This window comes from Macaca mulatta, chromosome 20, assembly GCF_049350105.2.
Source record: "Macaca mulatta isolate MMU2019108-1 chromosome 20, T2T-MMU8v2.0, whole genome shotgun sequence".
In the NCBI taxonomy this organism is placed as follows: domain Eukaryota; kingdom Metazoa; phylum Chordata; class Mammalia; order Primates; family Cercopithecidae; genus Macaca; species Macaca mulatta.
Window position 1 is genome coordinate 43,641,031 of NC_133425.1, and position 26,847 is coordinate 43,667,877.

The 26,847-nt window shown below is 41.6% G+C and overlaps 2 protein-coding genes across 4 annotated transcripts in view; one reads left to right on the forward strand and one right to left on the reverse strand.

Moving 5' to 3' along the window:
- ABCC11 (ATP binding cassette subfamily C member 11) overlaps positions 1–2,874 on the reverse strand; it is a 63,883-nt gene extending 61,009 nt beyond the window's left edge. The window contains exons 1-2 of the mRNA XM_077985644.1: positions 2,776–2,874; positions 1,384–1,520 (exon numbers count right to left, since the gene is read on the reverse strand). Of these exons, the coding sequence (XP_077841770.1) occupies positions 1,384–1,520; positions 2,776–2,874 (236 nt within the window). The remainder of the gene's footprint in view (positions 1–1,383; positions 1,521–2,775) is intronic.
- Positions 2,875–14,880: 12,006 nt separating this feature from the next.
- Positions 14,881–26,847, forward strand: part of LONP2 (lon peptidase 2, peroxisomal) — a 119,199-nt gene continuing 107,232 nt past the window's right edge. For all 3 annotated transcript variants that reach the window (XM_028840744.2, XM_015126087.3, XM_015126088.3), the window contains exons 1-2: positions 14,881–15,202; positions 24,122–24,356. In XM_028840744.2, the coding sequence (XP_028696577.1) occupies positions 14,970–15,202; positions 24,122–24,356 (468 nt within the window). In that variant the 5' untranslated portion in view covers positions 14,881–14,969. The remainder of the gene's footprint in view (positions 15,203–24,121; positions 24,357–26,847) is intronic.

The window sequence follows — 26,847 nt, forward strand, 5'->3', positions numbered from 1 at the left end:
AACAACTCATATTAAATGGCTGTTTCTGCAATGGATGATATTTTAAATTGAAAAGTTCACTTTAAATTATTTTTACAGGGAAGACTGTTTTCAGCTATTTTTATATTGTACATAGTCTTTATGTAATCTACTAGCATACGTTTTGTTGACTGTTTAATGACTGGATATGTTCCACCAACTTTTGAAATAAAAACCAATGTTTTATACTTGCACATAGTTTTAAAGTCTATTAAAATTGGCCCGGTGCGGCAGCTCACATCTGTAATCCCAGCACTTTGAGAGGCTGAGGCAGGTGAATCACCTGAGGTCAGGGGTTCAAGACCAGCCTGGCCAACATGGTGAAAACTGTCTCTACTAAAAATATAAAAATTAGCCGGGCATGGTGGTAGGCACCTGTAATCTCAGCTACTTGGGAGGCTGAGGCAGAGAATCACTTGAACCTGGGAGATGGAGGTTGTAGTGAGCCCAGATCATGCCACTACAATCCAGCCTGGGCAAAAGAGTGAGACTCCATCTCAAAAAATAAAAATAAAAAACAAACAAACAAAATTTTCTTGTGACTGTTTTCTGTTAAAAAAAGAAAGCAATTTGGGGACGATTACATTAAACTATGATTGATTCAGGGGGTATACATTGAATTTCTTTCATCCTTAAATGTAAGGTTAACAGCCTAGGGCCTTCCTGTGGCTCCTGGTTACTCCTATAACCAAGGCCAGTATCCTTAATGTGACCTTCGAGAACCTGTCTGATCCGCCTTCCTCTGCAGCCTCACCTCATGCCACGCCCACATCGCACAAGACTCTCCAGTGACACTGGCCTCCTTCTTTCTCAGTTCCTGGACACATCATGCTGTGTTCCTTGCCCCTCCAGGCAAGGCTGTCCCAGAGGCTGCTCCCTGAACATTCTTCTGCTACTCTTGCTTAGGAAATTCTTGTTCTCCCTTTAGGTGTCACTCAGCTTAAGCCACTCAGAACCTATCAAGTTGTCATGGTTCTCCTGTCCCTCAACACTCGCATATTTCTTCACAGCACCTTCCTTAAACAGCTTGTAATCACGTCATGCACAAGTCTATTTGCTCATTGTCTTTGTCTCCCATGTGAGGTCCCTGATGGCAAAGATCACGTCTGTTTGCTCACTGTTCTTCCCATGTGGTGTAGCGCAGTGCCTGGCACATGTAGGTGCTCAATGATCCTTTCTGAATGAATAAATAATGAATGAATGGCTATGACAATGTGCCTCCCTGGTGTGCCTCAGGCTGCTCTGAAGGGTTTTGGCTGTGTAGGGATGTAGTTATACAACCTTCACGAGAGGTCTATTTGGCAGGGTTAGGGATCATTGACCTGGTGGATACAGCTCTCCCCCACCACCCCCATCAGGACTCACCTTGGCTTGGGGCGGAAGGGAATCATGGTTCTCAAGGCAGCATCATACTTCCCCCACGGTGGGACAGTTGCCCTCCCCGGAGCCTCCAGATTTCTCTCTTGCTGACTCCAGGGGCCATCTTGGAGAGTGTAGGTTTTCTTGGAAAAGAAAAACAAAAGAGCATCAGTTTCAAAACTCATAAATTCTGTCCTGAGGGAATGTTGGACCAGATGCCCATGGAGAGATGGATTTTTCTATATCCTGCTTCCTAAAGAAAGGCTTCCACACTGGGAGTAAGCAGGGGGCCTAGAGTCAGAACAAGTAGGTCCCAGCACTCGCTCTGCCCCACATTTGCTGAGTAAGTCTGGCCAAGTCACTCTACCTCTTTGGATTTTTATCTGAGACTAAACAATTTAGACAGGAATAAAGGGTGTCATAGTTAGTTACCCGCAGAATGAGGGACCAAGTCACTCTTTGAGGGTAAATCTACTAAAAAGAAACCAACAAGTAGAAAAGCAAATCCTAAAATATTATATGTTTCCCTTTTGACAACTAAAATAAAAGGACAGGTAATTTTTAGGACTTCATATAGAATACATAATATATTCTATATAAAATAATACTATTTTAAAAGCACAGCAAGGATTGACAGAAAGAGGTTCAGAATAGTGGTTACATCAGGTAGGAAGGGTTGGGGAATGAGATGGGGGAAGACCAATTGCTGCGTCTGATTGTCAAGGTCCAAGCTGATATGTTGGTGATGGGTTTGCAGATGATGATGATTATTATTATTACGAGTAAATGCATAGATAAGTAGGTAATAGGTGACAGATAGATATAGATACAATCTAATCTCTATACAATCTTATGCATAGAGATATGCATAAACCATGAAGGTGTGCCATGATGACGGATTATAATTGATCTAATTGTGGAAGCCTGAGGTCCATTTGAAAAAAGTCAAGAGTAGCTGGGTGGGGTGGCTCATGCTTGTAATCCCAGTGCTTTGGGAGGCAAGACAGGAGGATTGAGGCCAGAAATTCAAGACAAGTCTGGGCAACATAGGGAGACCCCCGTTTCTGTGAAAAATTTAAAAATTAGTTCAATGTGGTGGTATGTGCCCATAGTCCCAGCTACTCAGGAGGCTGAGGTGGAAGGATCATTTGAACCCAGGAGGCTTCAGTGAGCTATGATTGTGCCACTGTACTCTAGCCTGGATGACAAAGCAAGACCCTGAGTCAAAAAAAAAAAAAAAAAAAAGAGAGAGAGAGAAAACAAAAAAAGAAAAGAAAAAAATTTACAAATTCAAGGGTAAATAAGTATAGGAAGAAATTGTTCGACGTAATTTATGACTATGGAAAATAATCTGCCAACTCAGTTTCCTGGGGTGCTGATGCTAAGAGATCTACTTACATAACTAAGTCCTGAAACCATGTCATCGCCTATGTCGATGCCAAGATTCACAAGGCCACCAGAAGAGTTGGGCACCCAGTATGTCCTCTTCCTAGTCATTTTCAGTTCCTGCCAATTCTTCGTTTCCCAGAATCAGAGAACATGAAAAGACAGCAGGAGTTAGAGGTAGCTTAGATCCCATCTTGAGCAGCCAGGAGAGGGGGCACTACCCTGCCGGGAGCATTTTGGGGTCATGCAGAGGTTTGGGTGCCTGCTCTTTTCTCTCCTTAGCATGTGCTTGATCCCTCTTTTTAAATATCTTCTCAGACCTCAGGTCCAAATCATTAGTGAAACTTTCTCTAACCACCCTCCCTAACCCACCCCTAACACCATACCCTTGATCCTGGGCAATCTCCTTTGGTCTATCAAAGCCCTGCTCGTAAAATCAGTCTTCTTGCTTTATCCCAGTCTGTAACTGTGTATTTGTTTGAATCATTATTTGTTCAGACTTCGTTTATGCACTACACAGAGAGCCTCATGAGCACAGGGATGTGTCTGCTTTCCTCGCTGTTGAATTTCCGGGGCCTGGAACGTGCTGGGAGGACAGCAGGTGCTCAACAAATGAAGAAGGAATGGACGCATACATGAATGAAAGAAACATCATTTTGCCCTTCTTTCACTCTTGGTTTTCACAGACCCCAGAGGGAATCTGGGCACAAGTTAGGAAACTTAAATAATCAGGGTTGTTTTTTTTTTTTTTTTTTTTTTTTTGATGCGCCTTTCATATTTGTTTTCCTGAGTATGTGACTCACTCCCTGCTTGACTCAGAACATTCATGTGCCTGGGGCAGGAGAGAAGGTAAGTAATTAGGAATATTCTGAAGAGATGGAAAGAGAAAGCATGCAGCAGAGCCAGGGCCATGGGGGTACAGCCTGTGTCCCCGAGAGCCCCAGGCTTAGTTTAATGCTTTTCTGTTGCCATCTTGAAATTTTTAATACATTTGAACAAGAAGACCCACATTTTCATTTTCATTTACATTTTGCACTGGGACCCACAAATTATGTAGTTGGTCCTGGTGTTCAGATACAGCTTTTACCATTCAAATACTGAGGCTGGGCATGGTGGCATGCATCTATAATTCCAGCACTTTGGGAGGCCAAGGCAGGAGGACTGCTTGAGCTCAGGAGTTTGAGACCAGCCTGGGAAACATGGTAAAACCCTGTCTCTACCAGAAATATAAAAAATTAGCTAGGTGTGGTGGTGCACACTTGTGGTCTCAGCTATTTGAGAGGCTGAGGCAGAAGAATAACTTGATCCTGGAAGGTGGAAGTTGCAATGAACTGACATTGTGCCACTGTACTCCAGCCTGGGCAAAAGAGCAAGACCCCATCTCAAAAAACAAAACAAAACAAACATTCAAATACAGGATTGTACTTCAAGCAAATAGACTGCAAGCTAACCCATTACTTTGTGAGAAGTTACTCTGGATTTCTTTGTCCCATTCCCTCCCATCCCACTTCCTTTTACCAAATCATAACCAGATCTGGTAGAGTCAGTTGCTGGAATTTTCTTGCAGACCATATAAGATAGACTTCCCAGCCAGGGCACCAGGCCATAGGCTTACTTGCCATGTAGTGGTAGAATGTGGACACTTCAGGGATGACAGAAAAGAGAAAAGAGAGAGAAGAAGGTGTATTAGATAAGAGAGAGTGACACACACTCTTTACAGCTCTGGGAAGAAGACTGGCTGCCATGAACCAGCCTAGAATATAGCTGCATTAAAGTAAAACTGGCATGATTCCCTAGAATGAGGCCCTGTGGATGGGGCCATGGTGTATTGCTGTATGATTTATTCATACACGAACATCCCCAGTAAAGGGAATAGAGCAGGGGGTGGAGACAGCAAATTTCAGAGTGCAAGTCTCATATCCTTGCAAAGGGCTTCCTCAGTGCTGTGCTGATAAATGTCTGTATCTGTAACAAACCTGTGGTTGCAATTGGTGATTAAGTATAGTTCCAATGCTACTTGCCATTTTGCTGTATGTTAACAAGAGGAAAGTGCAATACCAGAGATGTATGTTGGTTGAATCTTCACTCATTTGTCAATGACCTGAGTAACTTTGCTGAATAGTTTTCAAATGCTGAAAGAATATTCCCTTATTTTATTTTACTACTCACAATATAACGGCTACAGGTCCCACACAGTTGTAGATTTAATCTACATTATTAACATTTCCTACATTTCTTTCTTAAGACTAGACAATCAACAAAACGATAAATCCAGCCCTGATATGTAGCCTTTGCCTATTTCTGTGGTGTAAACACACCCATCATAGCTGATTTCATGATGTGATACCAACATAACTCCACCGAATGCAGAGCTGGGAAGAGATGCACAGCACGACATCACCATATAGTGTTTCTACCACAGATATATAATAGATGTAAGTAACCTCAGAAGTATAAATAACAGCAAAAGGTAGCAAAATAAGTAGGAAATGATACATTTTGAGTATTATCTTTGTTTTTGATATAATTTATTTAATTGTAAGGTTATATAACTTGATTTTTAATAATGTTTGTGTTTAGCAACTAGGCTCTCAAAGTTCATGAAAATTTGACCGCTGATTCTCATGAAGCAGTAAGAACAGGCGCCAGCAGACCACTGTGGCATCCATCTTGCAAGAGTGCTGCCTTTTCTTAAATCCTCGTCTTGCTGGGCACATCATTTTCCAATTCACTTCTAAGTGCTCTATGGGCTGTGGCTGGCTGTGCTGGTGGTAAGCTTTCTTGGCTTCCCTGTGGTATCGATGGGAATAAGAAGTCGCTAAAAGTCTGGGTGAAGGACTTTCCAGAAGTGGCATACTGGACAACCCAGGCTGCAAACAGCTGAGAGTCATGGAGAGATCCTGGAGGGGATTATGGTGCCAACGGAAGTAGGACAGGGGAGTCCTAGCAACTCAGAGAACACCCCCAGGTGAGTGAGCCAAAAAAGCTTTACTTGAAGGCCTACCCAAGATCCAGTTGGCTTGCAAAGACAGCAGGACAGGCAGTGACCAAGCAGACAAAAGACCTCCCCTGGGAAAGCCTAGGAGCAGAGGTCACTATGCCCAGGTCCCTGATTCTTTCTCTGCCAGGTGACAACTCTGAGACAGAGCCTTTAGTGAGAATTACTTAATAAAATTATTTAAATTATTGGCTCAAACAAGATCTTAAACTGATAAGCCAAAACATTAATTTTTTCCTCATTAACCAGCAAGTGGGGGATCATGAGGAAGACCAGATTTGTAAAGACCAAGTAAAGAAATTAGATTTTTCTCTCACCTCTCAGCTATAGTATGATTTGCCAACCTGGTTTATTCAAATACACCTGCAAAGAGAGCTAATGAAAGTTTCACAACTAGAGATGCAAAGAGATGCAACGAGGGTTACTCATCACATTCTGAAATTGCCATTTTTTTCCTCTATGGCTTATTTGTTTTCTGCATACCTCATTAAAATGTAAGCTCTTTGAAACCAGGGACCTTGTCTGTCTTGTTCACAGATGTGTCTTTGGATCTAGAAGAGTGCCCAGCACATAATGTGACTCTTTCCTATTCAAGATTCATCCAGGAAACTAACAACATGGAAAATGAAACCCAATGAAAATTAAGAAAATGCAAACATGTAATAGTTATGCTTGCAGAACATCAGTCGCTCGTCCCAAGCAAACGAGCTTGAGCTCAGCCACACATTAGCTTGGGCCTCCTTCCAGTTCCATGAGGCCCATCTCCACTTCGTGGACTGACCGGGGAATTCCCTCTAGAACTTTCTTTGGCAGTCCCGGAAAAGTTCCCTGGCCTCCCAATTCTCTTTCTGGAAGAAAATGGAGCTGGAGTTTATTCACTCTAATTAGTGTAAGACCATCATTGTAGTAAGGATGGAAACCAGGACATGACTGGGAATAAAATAGAGAGGAAACAACAGATGCTTCCAGCCCTGTGTTTTCCCAATCCCCAGAGGCAAAGGTCAGGATGACAAATTTGATTTGGACGTGGGTTGCTTGCATATGGTGAAACAGACTGTGAACAGGAGGGGAGCCAATGGAGCAGGGTAACCTGTATCAAGGGCTTTCTGGAGGAGCTGATTTATTTCCTTATTCTTATGCAGCAGGGTCTAGTGTCCAAGACCAGAAGGCACATCAGTGGCTAAGGTAGTGTCCAGGGCAAGGAGCCAGAAGCACCTGCCAGATGGGCCCTAAAGAAGTTTAAGTGATTAGGTCTTACTCCTCCTGTACCTCACCCTGTGCTATTTAACTTTCTCTGCTCTTAGGTTTATATCCTTCTGTTAGTTCCAATAGCTTCAGGAGGGCATCTTGTTGACTGAAGAATCCCCACATCTCAGTACCTGGCCTTCTCCTCAATTTCAGAAGCTAGGATGATCCTCTCACCTTGATCTTTGCACAAGTCCTAATATCTGCCAAGAATATTCTCCTCCCACCTCCTTGCAGAGCTGGTTCATTCTTGACATTCAGGACTCTACTCAAATGCCACCTCCTCGGAGTAACCTTCCCAGATCCCCTCTCTCCACATCACCTTCTGCATATTCTCCTAATCGACTTCCTTTACTCATCACATTCTGAAATTGCCATTTCTTTCCTTGTTGGCTTATTTGTTTTCTGCATACCTCATTAGAATGTAAGCTCTTTGAAACCAGGGACCTTGTCTGTCTTGTTCACAGATGTGTCCTGAGATCTAGAAGAGTGCCCAGCACATAGTACATGCGTAGCAAATATTCGATGGATAAATGAATGAAGTACATGCAGAGTCTGTCAAAAAAGGAGCTAGGAAAGTCGCACAGTCACAAAAGATTTCACATTTAAATTCTTGGTGTTCTCCCAAGTGGGCTGACACATCCCAATCCGGAGATATAGTGACAGGATTGAAAGAGGGTTTTCATCAAGCAGGCAGGTTAAACTTGGGCCTGTTCCCGCACCACACCACATCTTCTATAGAGCAGCATGAATTTGTATTTTAAAAACTAAATCCAGCCATTATTATGTGAACAGAACATTTATACAGTTTCGTTTATTGTGGTTGTTGGGGCACATGTATGTGTTAGGCCATTTATGCCTAGTGTTCCATTATGGGAATGCTAAACATGTGAAAGTTATTTCTATCTTACTACTCAAGGTCATCACCAAGGTCTGATTGCAAAAATCCAAAAAAAATGGCAACCTCCGGCATAAGTGGGTTAAAAGTATTAAACATTAGTGTTTCAAAAATATACCATAAAGTTTGTAAGCTGGTTTTAGAAGTTCTTTGTTAAAACTCTGGAAGTCTGAATGAATGCAGCCCCTCCCCTCTTACCCTTGGAGAGACCCTTGATGAAAAGGTAAGCGCTTGCGAGTCTGGGCCACATATGTTTTATCTCTGTATCACCCCCAGAGTCTGTCACAGGGTGGGTACATTGTATATATCCAGAGAAGTGATCGAGACCCTCATTATAGCTAGGATCTTAAGCTACTGGCTCAACCTCTCTCCAGGCCCTGGTGGCTTAGGCCCCAACCTAGGATAATCCTTGTCAACTGTTTTGCCTTAAATCTTCATGTCCAATCCATCAGCATATTCTCTTGAAGCTACAATCAAACATAGCTTGACAGCGCCTGCTCCTATTCTAAGTCATCACTTGTCGCCTGGACAGCTGCATCCACCTCCTGACTGGCCTCCCTGCTTTTGATCTTAAATCCTTATATTCCATTCTCCACATCGCAGCCAAAATGAACTTTTGAAAACATAAGCTAGATAATGTTATTCCTCAGCTTAATCTCTCCCATGGCTTCCATCAGGTTTAGATTAAGACCCAAACTCTTTACCAGAGCCTACATAGCCCTCTATAATCGGACTCTGCCCACCTTATTGCAACTGGAGCCACTAGGTCCCAAGCTCAGACATTCCAAGAACAGGTTCCTCAAACACCATAAATTCATTCTAGCCACAGGGTCTTTGCAAGTGCTGCTTTTTAACTGTGCCCTTGACCCCTACCCCCTAATCTTTGCATTGATCTATGCTTTCTCATAGTGCAGGCCTCAGTTCAAATGTCATCTTTTCAGAGGCCTTCTCTGACCATCTAAAAGGCTTATTACTATCCAGAAATATTTTCCTTATTTCTTTCCTTGCTTATTGTTTGTTTTTCCCACTAGAATGTCAGCTTCCTGAAAGCAGAAATCTGGTTTGTCTTATTCCCTGATCTATACCCCATTACCTAGAATAGTGTCCAGCATATCATAGGTGTTCAGAAAACATTTTCAGTGAATGTTTATTGAAATGAACATTAAGCAATATGAAAATGATGTTCAGTGAATGAATGAAAGAAGGTGGGATCCTGTCAGACAAAGAGCTTTAGGTAGGAGCTTCCAAGTTTGTGTATGTGTGTCTCTCCCACAGCACCTAGCAACCTGATTTCTCTTTCCCTTATCTGTTGCACACATATAAACACACAGTTCTGTCTGCCCTACCTCACACTCAGATTTCTATGGGTCTGTTCCCCTGGCTGAGAGATGCTTAAGAGTAGGACCTTGTTTTGGGACCTGTCTACCCCTCGGCAGTTAGCTCAGGGCCTGGCACCGAGAAGTCCCTCAACAAATAACTCTTGATATGAATGGACTTTCAATTCCTTCTGGAATTCTGAAAGCACTGCTGGACTTCTTATTTCTTATTGGAGAAAATATTCCATCTGCAACCTATGGCCAAACCCAAGTCAAATTTCAACATGCAGAAATGGTCAAATCCAAAACAATTCAAGCCAAAAAAAACCAAAAAACCCATAAAATTATTGAATTAGAATCCATAAAAACTAGGCCAGGCGCCGTGGCTCACGCCTATAATCCCAGCATTTTGGGAGGCCGAGGCGGGTGGATCACAAGTTCAGGAGATTGAGACCATCCTGGCTAACATGGTGAAACCCCATCTCTATTAAAACTACAAAAAATTAGCCAGGCGTGGTGGCAGGAGTCTGTAGTCTCAGCTACTCAGGAAGCTGAGGCAGAAGAATGGCACGAACCCGGGAGGCAGAGCTTGCAGTGAGCCGAGATCGCACCACTGCACTCCATCCTGGGCGACAGAGTGAGACTCCATCTCAAAAAAAAAAAAAAAAAAAATCCATAAGAACTAAATATCTATGAGACCATACTAACATTAAAAAGTAATTGAGTAAGTAAATAAATGGGGTAAATGGAACAGTGCTTTCTTACAGGAGAATTCTAAATAATAAATGTAAAATTACACCTACAATCACCTGATCTTCAACAAACTTGATAAAAACAAGCAATGGGGAAAGGATTCCCGATTTAATAAATGGTGCTGGGAGAACTGGCTAGCCATATGCAGAAAATTGAAACTGGATCCCTTCCTTACACCTTATACAAAAATTAACTCAAGATGGATTAAAGACTTAAATGTAAAACCCAAAACTATAAAAACTCTAGAAGGTCCAGGCGAGGTGGCTCACGCCTGTAATTCCCAGGACTTTGGGAGGCTGAGGTGGGCGGATCACAAGGTCAGGAGATTGAGACCATCCTGGCTAACATGGTGAAACCCCCATTTCTACCAAAAATACAAAAAATTACCTGGGCGTGGTGGCAGGTGCGTGTAGTCCCAGCTACTCGGGAGGCTGAGGCAGGAGAACAGCGTGAACCCAGGAGGCGGAGCTTGCAGTGAGCCGAGATCACGCCACTGCACTCCAGCCTGGGCGACACAGTGAGACTCTGTCACACACACACACACACACACACACACACACACACACACACACACATACCCCTCTAGAAGAAAATCTAGGTAATACCATTCAGGACATAGGCACGGGCAACCATTTCACGATGAAAACCACAAAAGCAATTGCAACAAAAGCAAAAATTGACAAATGGGATCTAATTAAACTAAAGAGCTTCTGCACAGCAAAAGAAACTACTAGCAGAGTGAACAGACAACCTACAGAATGGAAGAAAAATTTTGCAATCTATCCATCTGACAAAGGTCTAATATCCAGAGTCTACAAGAAACTTAAACAAATTTACAAGAAAAAAAAACAAACAAACAACCCCATTGGGCAAAGGACATGAATAGACACTTCTCAAAAGAAGATATTCACGTGGCCAACAAACATGAAAAAAAGCTCAACATCACTGATCATTAGAGAAATGCAAGTCAAAACCACAGTGAGATGCCATCTCACACCAGTCAGAATGGCAATTATTAAAAAGTCAAGAAACAACAGATGCTGGCAAAATTGCAGAGAAAAAGGAATGCTTTTACACTGTTAGTGACAATGTAAATTAGTTCAACCATTGCAGAAGACAGTATGGCAATTCCTCAAAGATCTAGAAGCAGAAATACCATTTGACCCAGCAATCCCATTACTGGGTATATACCCAAAGGAATATAAATCACTTTATTTTAAAGATACATGCACATGTAAGTTCACTGCAGCACTATTCACAATAGTGAAGACATGGAATCAACCTAAATGCCCATCAACAATAGACTAGATAAAGAAAATATGGTACATACACACCATGGAATACTATGCAGCCATGAAAAGGAATGAGATTATGTCCTTTGCAGGGACATGGATGGAGCTGGAAGCTGTTACCCTCAGCAAAGTAACACAGGATCAGAAACCCAAACACTGTATGTTCTCATTTAGAAGTGGAAGCTGAAGGATGAGAACACATGGTCACACGGTGGGGGAACAACATAATGGAGTCTGATTGGGGCAGGGGTAGGGGAAGACAGAGCATTGGGAAGAATAGCTAACGGATGTTGGGCTTAATACCTAGGTTATGGATTGATGTGTGCAGCACACCACCGTGGCACATGTTTGCCTATGTAACAAACCTGCACATCTGCACATGTACCCCAGAACTTAAAAGATTAGGTTGGTGCAAAAGTAATTGCGGTTTCTTGCCATTACTTTTGCACCAGCCTAATAAAAGTTGAAGGAAAAATAAATAAATAAATGTAAAATTATCTCCTTACGCAATACTTACTAATACAAAGAGAAAAATAGTAACTTACGGTGAGCAAATCTGGCATATACCACCTTCACCAAGTAGTCAAGATTCAAACCATCATTAATAAGACATTTCACCATCATATATCACATGGCCACAACATCACTTTTTTTTGTTTTTTGAGACAGAGTTTCGCTCTTGATGCCCAAGCCAGAGTGCAATGGCCTGATCTCAGCTCACTGCAACCTCTGCCTCCTGGGTTCAAGCAATTCTCCTGCCTCAGCCTCCCAAGTAGCTGGGATTACAGGCACGCACCACCACGCCTAGCTAATTTTTTGTATTTTTAGTAGAAATGGGATTTCACCATGTTAGCCAGGCTGGTCTCAAACTCCTGACCTCAGATGATCTGCCCAGCTTGGCCTCCCAAAGTGCTGGGATTACAGGCTTGAGCCACTGCACCCGGCCCACAACATCTCTTTCATGGTATTTGGTCCCAAAATGCATACCATTGATCTAATCATGAGAAACAGTAGATAAACTCGAATTGAATGAACTTCTACAAAATAACTGACTGGTATCCTTTAAAAGTATCAAGGTTTTGCCACTGCTCAATGAAATAAAAGAGGACACAAATGGAAGAACATTCCATGCTCATGGATAGGAAGAATCAATATCGTGAAAATGGCCATACTGCCCAAGGTAATTTATAGATTCAGTGCCATCCCCATCAAGCTACCAATGGCTTTCTTCATAGAATTGGAAAAATGTACTTTAAAGTTCATATGGAACCAAAAAAGAGCCTGCATTGCCAAGACAATCCTAAGCCAAAAGAACAAAGCTGGAGGCATCACACTACCTGACTTCAAACTATACTACAAGGCTACGGTAACCAAAACAGCATGGTATGGGTACCAAAACAGAGATAAAGACCAATGGAACAGAACAGAGCCCTCAGAAATAATACCACACATCTACAAGCATCTGATCTCTGACAAACCTGACAGAAACAAGAAATGGGGAAAGGACTCCCTATTTAATAAATGGTGCTGGGAAAACTGGCTAGCCATATGTAGAAAACTAAAACTGGATCCCTCCCTTACACCTTATACAAAAATTAATTCAAGATGGATTAAAGACTTAAATGTTTGACCTAAAACCATAAAAACCCTAGAAGAAAACCTAGGCAATACCAGTCAGTACATAGGCATGGGTAAGGACTTCATGACTAAAACACCAAAAGCAATGGCAACAAAAGCCAAAATTGACAAATGGGATCTAATTAAACTAAAGAGCACAGCAAAAGAAACTACCATCAGAGTGAACAGGCAACCTACAGAATGGGAGAAAATTTTTGCAATCTACCCATCTGACAAAGGGCTAATATCCAGAATCTACAAAGAACTTAAACAAATTTACAAGAAAAAAATCAAACAACCCCATCAAAAAGTGGGCAAAAGACATGAAAAGACACTTTTCAAAAGAAGACATTTATACAGCCAATAGACACATGAAAAACTGCTCATTATCACTGGCCATCAGAGAAAAGCAAATCAAAACCACAATGAGATACCATCTCACACCAGTGAGAATGGCAATCATTAAAAAGTCAGGAAACAACAGGTGCTGGAGAGGCTGTGGAGAAATAGGAACACTTTTACACTGTTGGTGGGACTGTAAACCAGTTCAACCATTGTGGAAGACAGTGTGGTGATTCTTCAAGTGACTAGAACTAGAAATATCATTTGACCCAGCCATCCCACTACTGGGTATATACCCAAAGGATTATAAATCACGCTGCTATAAAGACACAAGCACACATATGTTTATTGTGGCACTATTCGCAATAGCAAAGACTTGGAATCAACCCAAATGTCCATAAATGACAGACTAGATTAAGAAAATGTGGCACATATACACCATGGAATACTATGCAGCCATAAAAAAGCATGAGCTCACGTCCTTTGTAGGGACATGGATGAAGCTGGAAACCATCATTCTGAGCAAACGATCGCAAGGACAAAAAACCAAACATCGCATGTTCTCACTCACAGGTGGGAAATGAACAATGAGAACACTTGGACACAGGGTGGGGGGAGGGGGGAGGGATAGCATTAGGAGATATACCTAATGTAAATGACCAGTTAATGGGTGCTGCACATGTATACATATGTAACAAAGCTGCATGTTGTGCACATGTACCCTAGAACTTAAAAGTATAATAAAAATAAAATAAAATTAAAAAACAGAAAAAAAATACAATAAAAGTATCAAGGTTTTAAAGAAAAAAAAAATTGAGGAATTGCCACAGATTAGAGAACACCCAGGAGATTTTACAACAAAATAAAGAGTGGGATCCTGAATATTGGATCCTGGACCAGATCCAATGAAATACATTAGTGGGAAAACTGGCAAAATTTGGTTAAGATCTACCGGTTAAAAGATAGTAATGTTAATTTTCTGGTTTTGATAATTGAACTATGATTATGTAAGATGATAACAGACGAAACTGGGTGAAAGGTATATAGGAACTCTTTGCTGTAGTTTTGTACATCTAAAATCAATTCAGGCCGGGCACGTTGGCTCACGCCTGTAATCCCAGCACTTTGGGAGGCCGAGGTGGACGGATCACTCGAGGTCAGGAATTAGAGACCAGCCTGGCCAACATGGTGAAATCCCCTCCCTACTAAAAACACAACAATTAGGTGGGTGTGTTGGCCGGCATCTGTAATCCCAGCTACTCAGGAGGCTGAGGCAGGAGAAACGCTTGAACCCGGGAGGCGGAGGCTGCAAGGCGCGGATATCGCGCCATTGCACTCAAGCCTCGGCGACAGAGCGAGAAACTGTCTCTAAATAAATAAATAACTCAAATCAAAACTTAAAAACTCTTCAAGTATATATAAAAAAATTGAAAAAAGTTAAACACACTTCAAGTATACACAATTCAAATAAGATCATCCTTCCAAATATACTCTGTAAGTGAGGCGAAGGTCGCCGCACGCTTGAGTGCACCTCTTTTCGTAGAGGTACCACGCGCAAGTCTTATCGGGAGGCTCTGCAAGAGAGCAGCGCGAAGCGATGGCTTCTGGGCCCGGGGGCGGACCGTATCGCGTAGCCGGAAGCGGGGGCGCGGAGGCGGGTCTGAGGTTTGGTCGCTGCGGAGCGGGTCGCGGGCAGCTGTCTGTCTTGCTCCTTTTGACAGCCCCCAGTGCGAACGGCTGCCACCATGTCATCAGTGAGCCCCATCCAGATCCCCAGCCGCCTCCCGCTGCTGCTCACCCACGAGGGCGTCCTGCTGCCCGGCTCCACCATGCGCACCAGCGTGGACTCGGCCCGTAACCTGCAGCTGGTGCGGAACCGCCTGCTGAAGGGCACGTCGCTGCAGAGCACCATCCTGGGCGTCATCCCCAACACGCCTGACCCCGCCAGCGACGCGCAGGACCTGCCGCCGCTGCACAGGTAGGCCTGGCTGCCCCCGCGGCGGCGGCGGGCGGCGCGGCCTCCTCCGGGGACCCGGGCCCAGGCCACAGTTCAAGAGAGACTCTTGAGCGCGAGTCTCGGTTCGGGGCGGCCTTCGCGGCTCGATTCCGCCTCTCCGGTGCTATCAAATGCAAAATGGGGATGACAGATACCTGCCCCATGACCATGAATGAGATTGTTCATGAAGTAGTGCCTGATACCTGGTGAAACTACTCGGTTCCCTGCCACTCTGAATGATTTAATTTGAATCCTCTTTCCGCCCTGCAATTCCTCGCCCTCGGTCTTCAGCCTCCTAGGCCAGTGCTTTTAACTCTTTAGGCCCTTTCTCCCCGGTGATCTCTGCCTTCACTTTCCGCCTTTCTCCCCACTGCCGTTTCCTCCTATCCGCCTCCCCTTTTCTGTCACCCATTATTTTTGTCCGCTGAGACATTCTCTGCTCCGTAAGTTTTAACTTTTTCTTGTTTCATTCCTAAACTGCACTATTTGTGGGTGCCTTCTATACTCCTTGTCACCCTTTTCCTTCTCCCCCTAATACTTCTGTTTCCTTTTGTAAAGGGCCTTTCGTGCTCACGTTTTCGCTGGTTCCCCCTTTCTGGAACTTACCTAGCTTCTCACCTCTGCTCCTTCACTCATAACATTTCTTAGGCCCCAGGCTTGCTACTGTATTGCCCAGTACCGTCGCCTTATTGGTGTGACTTTGGGTGAGAGCCTTAACCTCTGTTTCTTTTAGTCTGTAGTTTGGAAACTGACAGCATCCATCTTTTAGGCATGTTATGAAGAATAAATTGAATAATGTGTATATTCCGCTTTGCAACATGCTTGATGGATGACTGTGCTGTCCAGTACTGTGTAGTGCATGTGGCTTGTCAAATTGAGTTGCTAGATTTGCAATTTGTCCTGGTTTGCTGGGATTGTTTTAGCATTGAAAGTCCTATGTTTTAGCCCCTCCGTTCCAGGGAAACCAAGAGGTTGGTCACCCTAAGTGTGCTGTAAGTGTACAGTACACACCAAATTTTGAAAAATCTTTTTGATTAATACATTTTATATAGATTAAATGTTGGAATGGTAATGTTTTGAGTACTTGGGGTTAATAAAATGTTAAGATTTGTGCTGTTTTTCCTTTATAATGTGGCCACTAAAATTTTATATGTGGCCCACATTATATTTTTATTGGACAATGCTGGTATGTAGTATACTCTCAACAAGTATCTTTAAACTCACCTCCCAAGCACCCGCCTCCTATTCCTAACTCTACTGGAGGTGTTGTGTTTTCAGTTTAGAGCTTCTCTTTTCCTGGCAGTTATCACTCATTTTTAAATTAGGGGTTCCTGACTCTGAATGGATTTCCAGACGGTTAGACATGCCTTATTTTCCCTCAAAATCTTGTGACTATGTACATTTTTTTTTTTAGGCAAATCCTTTGCTTTCTTCAGTTCTCAAAGGAGACGGGTACCTCCCCCACACCCCCATTAAAAGAAAGCAAAACAAAGCAACAAAGACCAACAAACCTTCCATAACAGCCCAGTATTCATTTATATTGTAAAAGCCTTGATTTTCTCAAGCATGGAAAATATTTTGGCTCCCATCTGACCTGCTTTGGTTATTGCCTGAGTGGAACTGGTCACATTCCAAGTTTCAGTACTCTTTGATAAATTGTATTGGATTCCAGTTTCCCAACATGTGACCCTGCTCCTTCTGCTTACTTTTCCCAAATTTTTTTGCCTTCTGTGCCCAGGCACTTAGTTCCCTGTCTAGGCAAGCGTGGTCATGATTAGACTTTGCATTTTCTTTCTACTGTACATATGTATTGATTAACCACGGGCACACTGTGAACTTGAAAAGTCGATTTAGTCACATTTTAAATTTCACTATTTGTTGGTATTATTCTGGCAAGATTTTGGAGGATTTTTATTATTTATTCATTTATTTATTTTTTGAGACAGAGTCTCATTCTGTCTCCTCGGCTGAAGTGCAATGGCGTGATCATAGCCCACTGCAACCTTGAACTCCTGGGCTCAAGTGATCCTCCTGCCTCAGCTTCTGGAGTGGCTGGGACTACAGGTGTGCACCACTACACCCAGCTAAATTTTAAATTTTTTGTAGCGATGGGGTCTCACTATGTTGCCTAGGCTGGTCTTGAACTCCTGGACTCAAGCTATCCCCTGCCTTGGCCTCTGGAGTAGCTGGGCACTATAGGCAAGCGCCACCATACCCTTCAGGTTTTTAATTTATTTTATGAAAATCCCTCCAAAACAACAATCTTCAATTCTCCTGCTTGAAAGTAATCACTAATAATCAGATACTGTGTGATCTGATCCTTGATATTCATATTATTGCCTTTAACTGAGTAGCAATGTTAAAATTTAATCATTTAAATTAGAAAACATACATTGAAAAGTATTCATAGAAGTCCAGCATTGTAAGAACTCATCAGACCATCTAGTTATCCTAGAAGTATTGTTTGCTACTTAAAAAGCCTATGTGGAAAGATTGTACCATATTCCTTGGTAATAATTTCTAATGTCTTTTTTTCTCTAATATGGCCTTTAAAACACTCTACTTTAAAAAAAAAAAAAAAAAAAAAAAAGCTTTAATAATACCAATACTGAGTTATCCATAGCATTAGTCTGTTTCCATGCACAGATCTGTCCTTCCCCAGTTACCTGCTTTTCCGTATGGTAGCCCAGAGGCGAGAAGAGGGGCTCTGTTCCTGTCTCTTGTTTCCTTTACACCATCCAGGTGACACTGGCCACAACCTTCAAGGAACAGCAGAAGTGATTTGCTCCCAGCGTTCTTTGCTACACAGAGTGGCAGGGTTAGATGATTTAAAATTTAATCATTTAAATTAGAAAGCATAAATTGAAAAGTCTTCATAGAATTCCGGCATTATAAGAACTCATCAGACCATCTAGTTATCCTAGAAGTATTGTTTGCTACTTAAACAGCCTATGTGGAAAGATTGTACCATATTCCTTGGTAATAGTTTCCAATGTCTTTTTTTTCTCCAATATGGCCTTTAAAACACTCTACTTAAAAAAAAAAAGAAAAAAGAAAAAAAAAGGCTTTAATAATACCAATACTGAGTTATCCATAGCGTTAGTCTGTTTCCATGCACAAATCTGTCCTTCCCCAGTTACCTGCTTTTCCGTATGGTAGCCCAGAGGCGAGATGAGGGGCTCTGTTCCTATCTCTTGTTTCCTTTACACCATCCAGGTGACACTGGATGCAGCCTTCAAGGAGCAGCAGAGGTAATTTGCTCCCAGCGTTCTTTGCCACACAGAGTGGCAGGGTTAGATGTTGACTCACCTCTGCCGCTTCCTTGGTGGTTTTGAGTAGCACAGTCCCTTTCTGCACATTAGTGTGCAGGCATGTTACCTGTAGGAGCCTTTTTAAAGGAGGAGCTTTGAACTTGTCCTGCAGTATAGAACTTGGCTGGCATGCTGACCTAGGGCACCCTGCGTTTTTCTGCTTAGTTTAACTGCATTTTTAGTGCCTCCTGAGTGACCCATTGTTTTCTTAGTGAAAAGGGTCATAATTTAGCACTGCCTATACAATATCCTTTCAAGCATTTCAAGGTAGTCATCCAGCCTTCTTCCAAATTTACACTCTTCAGGGTACATGGCTTCATTTCCTCATAGTGCCGACTTCTCAGTCCCCCTCTTTGTTGGCTTGCTTCTTATCAGTAAGAACCCAGCTAAGTTTCATTGGCATTTATCTAACAAGCTATTAATGCCTTATTTATAACAGGTGCACAGTTTCATAAGTTGGATCAGTTCTTCATCCATACATTATACCTATTTGTATTCTTAGAATTCTTAGACATTCAAGAAATATTACCTGGTAATGGTAAAATTTTAAAATTTAATCTATTATATTAGATTTTCCTAAATCTTCATTGACTCTTCTTAAGGAAGATATATGATACACTAGTGGTATTTCTTGAATTTAGAAATGAAGTTTTAAGAAAGAGTGAGAGGCTGGCTACAGTGGCTCATGCCTGTAATCTCAGCACTTTGGAAGGTCGAGGCAGGAAGATCACTTGAGGCCGGGAGTTCAAGACAGCCTGGCAACATAGGAAGACCCTGTCTCTACCAAAAAAAAAAAAAAGAAAAAATTAGCCAGGCATGGTGGCACACGCCTGTAATCCTAGCTATTTGGGGATGCTGAGGTGGGAGGATTGCCTGAGCTGGAGAGGTCTAGGCTGCAGTGAGCCGTGATTGTGCCACTACACTCCAGCCTGGGTGACAGAATGAGACCCTGTTTCAAAAAACAAAAAATGAAGTACAGATGTAGTCTCCCTGTGTTGACCAGACTGGTGTCAAACTTGTGGGCTCAAGTGATCCTCCTGCCTCAGTCTCCCAAAGTGTTAGGATTATAGGCATGAGCCACCGTGCCTGGTCTATGTTTATAATTCTTGTAGGTACAAGTGGAACCTATTGTCCATTGTGATGGGAAAAAAGTAAAATTTGTCTTAAAATATAATTAAGGAACTCTTAATTTATTAAATTTATCTTTTAAATTTTAAATTTAAATTGATTTCTTAAATTTATTCCTATTAAATTTTCTTGTAACCATGTATAACTAAGTTGTTCCACTTTTATTTTTTTGAGACAGGGTCTCATTCTGTTACCCATGCTGGTGCAGTGGTGCCATCTCAGCTCACTGCAACCTCTGCCTGCCAGGTTCAAGTGATCCTCCCACCTCAGCCTCCTGAGTGTCTGGGACTACAGGCATGTGCCACCATGTCCAGCTATTTTTTTTTTGGTAGAAATGGGGTTTTGCCATGTTGCTCAAGCTGGTTTTGAACTCCTGAGCCCAAGCAATCCACTTGCCTTGGCCTCCCAAAGTGCTGGGATTATAGGCATGAGCCACCAGGACATGTTCTACCTTTTTGAATCTCATTTACTCACTTGTAATAAGGAAATAATACTACCTTCTTCATGGGGTGAAAGGAGGTATAAAATGAAGTATACATATGAAAGCCTTTTAAAACTGCAAAGCATTCTAAACCTGTATCCAAATGGGTAGTTTTAAATGTAGATTTTCACAAAAGGGGATTAAAGAGAGTAGTGGGGAGGCCCCATATTATTCCAACATGGGCTGAACTGAACTAGCATCATTGCCGGAAGGTCTTGGAAGATTAAAGATTCCAAGAAAAACGAAGGGCTTTGAGTAAAAAAAATTTTTTTAAGTGGCTGGGCCTGGTGGCATGTGCCTGTAGTCCCACCTACTCATGATGCTGAGGCGGGAGGATTACTTGAGCCCAGGTGATTGAAGCTGCAGTGAGCTATAATCACATCACTGCACTCCAGCTTGGGTGACAGAGCAAGATTCTGTCTATAGGAAAAAAAAAAAGCAAGTGCTGGGCATATAGGCCAGAATTAAATATTTACATAATATCCTCATCTTGGAAAACTGCTTTTTCCAGTAGTGCTGCTTTTAGATTTTCCTACTACTGCAGTTGATGGTTCTTAAATGTTTGGACCTCTTATATTATTTAGGTCAGTTTCCAAATTATACAAATTATTAACCGTTGTAGTCAGACCTCATTTGAATTAAAACAATATTTTACAAACTCTGAGGGTAGATTTGAGTTAGGATTTGGATTAAAACATTTTCTTACAAACTGTGAGGGTAGATTTGAGTTAGGAGTTTCAAAACTTCTTTGAACAATATCATAGTTAGGATGTAGATTTACGGAGCTACTAGCTAAAGGGAAGGACACCAGTCGTTGGGATGTGTAAGTTTGGATCTGTTGCAAAATTAAAATGCTGCCTTTTGAGCATACCTAATAATGCACATACAATGGAAGAGCCAGAATTTTTAGAAAAATGACTGACTTGAGGCTGGGCACAGTGGCTCTTGCCTGTAATCCCAGCACTTTGGGAGGCTGAGGCGGGCGGATCACAAGGTCAGGAGATCAAGACCATCCTGGCTAACACGGTGAAACCCCGTCTCCACTAAAAAATACAAAAAAAAAAAAAAAAAATTAGCCAGGCGTGGCAGGCGCCTGTAGTCCCAGCTACTTGGGAGGCTGAGGCAGGAGAATGGCGTGAACCTGGGAGGCGGAGCTTGCAGTGAGCCGAGATCACACCACTGCACTCCAGCCTGGGCAATAGAGCGAGACTCCGTCTCAAAAAAAAAAAAAAAAAAAAAAAAGACTGACTTGATGTACAACCTTTTGTATATCATAGAAGGAAAATATTAGTTGAATATTTTGTTTGTTTACCTGTTTGTATATATAAAACCTGGGGCCCAATATACAATAGATTCTTTTTCACTATGCTTTTCACCCAAAATGTCTCACCAGGTACTCTGTTTCTAGCCATCTATAATTTCACAGATGTTTTTCTGTAAAAGGGATATATTCTAGGCTGGGTGCGGTAGCTCATGTCTGTAATCCTAGCACTTGGGGAGGCCGAGATGGGAGGATTGCTTGAGGCCAGTAGTTTGAGTTCAGCCTGGTCAACATAATGAGACCCCATCTCTGTTTTAAAAAAAAAAAAGATTTTTTAAAAAGGGATAATTTCTAGTCAACTATAAGTGATTTTAAGTAAAAAGCAGTTAAGACATGTATACATCTATATACCTTTTGTAGACATAGTATAAATTCAGCTTAATCTCTTCAGTTTGGAACATCTTCCTTTCACAGCAAAAATATTGTATTTGCTTTATAGGAAAACCCCTTTTGGCCAGGTTGGTGGCTCATGCCTGTAATCCTAGCACTTTGGGAGGCTGAGGTGGGTGGATCACCTGAGGTCAGGAGTGTGAGACCAGCCTGGCCGACATGGTGAAACCCCGTCTCTACTAAAAATACAAAAATTAGTTGGGTGTGGTGGTATGTGCCTGTGATCCCAGCTACTTGGGAGGCTGAGGCACGAGAATCCCTTGAACGCAGGAGGGAGGGTGCAGTAAGCCAAGATCACGCCATTGCGCTTCAGCCTGGGCGACAGGACAAGACTTCCTCTAAAACAAACAAACAGAAAAGCTGCAGTGACTCACACCTGTACTACCAGCACTTTGGGAGGCCGATGTGGGCGGATCATGAGGTCAAGGGATCGAGACCATCCTGGCCAATGTGGTGAAACCTTATCTCTACAAAAAATTAGCTGCACATGGTGGCGGGCGCCTGTAGTCCCAGCTACTTGGGAGGCTGAGGCAGGAGAATCACTTGAACCTGGGAGACGGAGGTTGCAGTGAGCCAAGATTACGCTACGGCACTCCAGCCTGGTGACAAAGCGAGACTCTCTAAAAACAAACAAACAAACAAAAAAAACACCAAAAAAAACCTCTTTAGCATCACCTTTTAGCAGTGACGTTAGCCCAAATAATTAAATTTGTCTCCTGATCTGGAGGTTTGGATTTGTCTCATCTCTCTTTCTGGTTCCTCCTTGGTTTCTACTTTGTAAACCCTTTAGGCTGGGGATCCAGTTTCTTGTCTGTGGATGTTTTATATACAAACAGGACTGTGAGCTCTTTCAGCCTTGTGCAAACATTGATGAATATCATCTGCAATGAATTATGGTTTAAGTTATTCTCTAATCAGTTTAGATGTGGCTCACTTTCTCAGGCAATCTGAGTGGGCTTTCAGGAAGTGGGAAATAAGATCTACTATTGATTGAAGAAAAGCAACCACAACACGAATAAGTCAAAATAATAGCCAATTGCTAAATAATTTCAAGTTTTTTATGTACGTGATTTTTTTTCCCTCACCAATTTATCTCCTCAGTTGTTTGGCTTAAGTTATTAGTTAAATCAGTTTTTATTGTAAATATGATAATGACTGAAAGGTAAGAAAGGATAGACGTAGTTCAGAATAAGCTGAGTGGCAGAAAGAAGCCAAAGGCTATGTGTAATCCATGGAATGAGTAATTTATAAGGAAGTAATCAAGAATTCACTGTGTATAGAAGTAAGCAAGTTCACTCATATTCACATACTGTATTATATGATTTATTATCTTTGAGATGGGCAGGTGTGGTGTTCTCCTATTACCGCTTTCCCAGGGTGTTGAGAGTTCTAGTCCTTCTATTTTCTTTTCTGGAATTACCAGTTTTCCTATGGCTGAAGGGAGAAAATACTATTTATTTTGGGATCTGGAAGTATCTTCTCAATGTTGATTTTTATATTTTATATAACTGGCTTAGTTTGGATGAGGCTTCCTTTCTGTGAATTAAATTTATATGTGACTTGATCAGAGTTGTATTTGCTGGTGAGGAGCTGCGACTTAAAGCCTTTTCACCTATTGTTAGGAAAAGTGATTACCACTTAGAACTAGGTTGAGACCTTTTGAGATGTGGGTCTTTCTTTAGCTCTCCTCAGTCTCTGGCAGTGTGTGGACTGTAATATTTAGCCCTCACACTTAGAAATTCAGTGTTAAGGGCATAATATGTAAGTTCCCAGTTCGTGATAAGGTGGGTATATGGAAGTTTCATAGATTATGCAAGAAAACTGACTCGATGTTAGTAGAACAACTGGTGTTGGAACAGAGATTTCTTAGATTGGTTAATGCTATTTATATTTAAATGTATTTAAATTGATATTTATCCTGGTGTAAGATTGCCTTATTCTTAGTTGGCAACGTTAATTTAAGATATGTAATTCTGAACTACTTTCCTCTTACATTTTTATGCCTGATAATCCAAGTGTTTACAAATTCCTACCTAATTTTTTAAAAGAGGTGCGGATTATAGTGACATGGCCCGCTTTGCCGTATAGCTGAGGGTAGTGGCGGAAGAGGCCACATGCTGGATGCTAAGTTAAATAGAGAAATAATTTATTTACACTTCAGTTTTTTTTTTTGCTTAATGAATTTATTAGAAAAGCCAACACTTTCGGAAGTGAGTTTCTGTTCTACCATGTTGAATGTTTGTAATACCACTGTTTTGTGTGTTTTTCAGGATTGGCACAGCTGCACTGGCCGTTCAGGTTGTGGGCAGTAACTGGCCCAAGCCCCACTATACTCTGTTGATTACAGGCCTGTGCCGTTTCCAGATTGTACAGGTCTTAAAAGAGAAGCCATATCCCATTGCTGAAGTAGAGCAATTGGACCGACTTGAGGAGTTTCCCAGCACCTGTAAAATGAGGGAGGAGCTAGGAGAACTATCAGAGCAGTTTTACAAATATGCAGTACAAGTAAGTTGCTTTTGTTTTTTCTCTAAACCCATTTGGTTTTGGTTCCTTTGCTTTCCTAAGATACGATGAATCTGTTGGGTGGTGAAGTTTTAGGACAGTGTACATTTAAATGACTTAGTAACATAATATATTAATTCTGATTTACTCTTGTCTGGGGTTCTGCCTAAGTCATTCCAGGACATATTGGCCTACCCTTTCTAAAGTTTTTCCAAATGTTATTTCTACAGTTTTCCTTCTAACTTCTACTGTCTCTAAACTAGATAATTGTTAAACCTAAATATTTAAAGCTAAAAAATAAAATACGCACAGAAGCTATTTGTCACTAAAATATCTAGGCACCATTTATATAAGTTATATTACTTCAGAAGTCAGGATCACATTGTCTAGCAGTGACTATGGCAGATCAAGCCTGTGGTAGGCTGGTTTCAAGTATGGTTAAAACCTTCATTAACTAGAATGCTGGGAGGGAAGCACATTTTAGATATGCATTAAATATTTGACTCCTTAATTCTAGTTTTTTTGGTTAACTCTAGATAGAACAGAAGGCTCCTCTTCCCACCCCATTTTGTTTCAAACCTTAATGAAACATATAAAATTATAAAGTATAGTCTACTTTTCTATTAATATAATCCAGTGACTATAACTAGATCTATGAGGATCAGATGTTTAAAAGTTTCTATTATAAATACTACTGATCATTGAAATATGTGTAGGGCAAGTGTTCATAGCCTGTGGTACTTGTATCTGATATGGCATTTGAAGAGCCATACTTAGAGTGTAATGAACAATAATAGAAAAATAGAAAATTTGAGGGCCGGCTGCAGTGGTACACGCCTGTAATCGCAGCACTTTGCGAGGCTGAAGTAGGCGGATTGCTTGAGCCCAGGAGTTTGAGATCAGCTTGGGCAGCATGGTGAGATCTCGTCTCTACAAAATGTACAAAAATTAGCCGGGTGTGATGGTGCGTGCCTGTAGTCCCAGCTACTGGGGAGGCTGAGGTGGGAGAATTACTTGAACCTAGGAGGTGGAGGTTGCAGTGAGCCAAGATTGCATCACTGCACTCCAGCCTGGGCAACAGAGTGAGACCCTGACTCAAAAAAAAAAAAAGAAAAATTGAAAATTTGAATCTGTAATTTCTATGAGAGCTGAAAAAAAGGACTTTGAGGAAAGAAACTTCAGTTTGAAAGCTGGAATAGTGAATATACTGCTTTGGAATAAAGGAGATTGAGAGAAATAGAATTTTTCTTTTCGGCAGTGATGTTCGCTGGGTCTTTGTGCTTCTGTTAGACATAGCCTCTTTCGCATTGCCTTTACTTCTTTGCACTTTGAATCTAGAAAAACCTTTTAAACTTTTAAAGATTTTACAGTGACATTAAAGGAATTTTTAGAGATAAATAGATCACCACACATGTTACTATAATCATGCATCAAATTTAATTTTTGTTAAATTTCATATTCAATTATGTTTTTTTTTATCCATGTCTAAGGTTCATATTTAGTACTTTTATTAATTTCATTGAGTTAATGTATACTAATTTTGTAATTTCCCTTTTTAGACATTAAGTTTATTTCCAATTAATTATTCTCTTTCATCCCCTTCTGCATCAACTTCTACAGCCCTCTTCAATGGACTTCTTCAATAGCCTCTTGTCTCCTAGTTCTTCGTCTTGAACCTTTTCTCTTCACTGAGCCTTTCTAAAAGAAGTTTGGGGCATCCCTTTCCCTTGAATAAAAGACTTTAATGGCTATAGAATGAACACGAAATTTCTTAGTATAACATTAAGACCGTTTGCAACTTGTCTTGGGCCTATCTGTCTTGCCTCAACTCACCTCATTGACACCCTAGTTCTAGCTCTACTGAATGTAAAACAGCTTCACATTGAGTTATTTCATGTCTCTATGATTCTGCCTTTGGTTCTCTGCTGGGAGTGCTCTTCCATCTCTGATTTTTTTTTTTTTTTTTTTGAAACGGTGTCTCGCCCTGTCGCCCAGGCTGGAGTGCAGTGGTGCAATTTCGGCTCGCTGCAGCCTCCGCCTTCCGGGTTCAAGTGATTTTCCTGCGTCAGCCTCCTGAGTAGCTGGTATTACAGGCATGTGCTACCATGCCCGGCTAATTTTTTGTATCTTTAATAGAGACAAGGTTTACCCATGTTGGCCAGGCTGGTCTCGAACTCCTGACTTCATGATCCAACCACCACCACGCCTGGCCTCCATCTCTGAATTTTAAAATTGAATCTATGCTTTTCCAACGGCTGTAGGCTGTTACCACTCCTCTCTCTGTGCCTTCACAGTCTGTCATACATGTAATTTAACATAATGCTTATCCCATTGTATTGAAATGTATCTTATAGGTATTTTTTCTCTACCAAATTTGAATTTGTTTTTCTCCTTTAGCCATCCTGTACTGAGCAGTGTATTGGGTCTGGCAGATAGTTTGTACTCAGTAAATGTTTGGAAAATGAGTTTTAACTGTTTTATTTATTTTCATAGG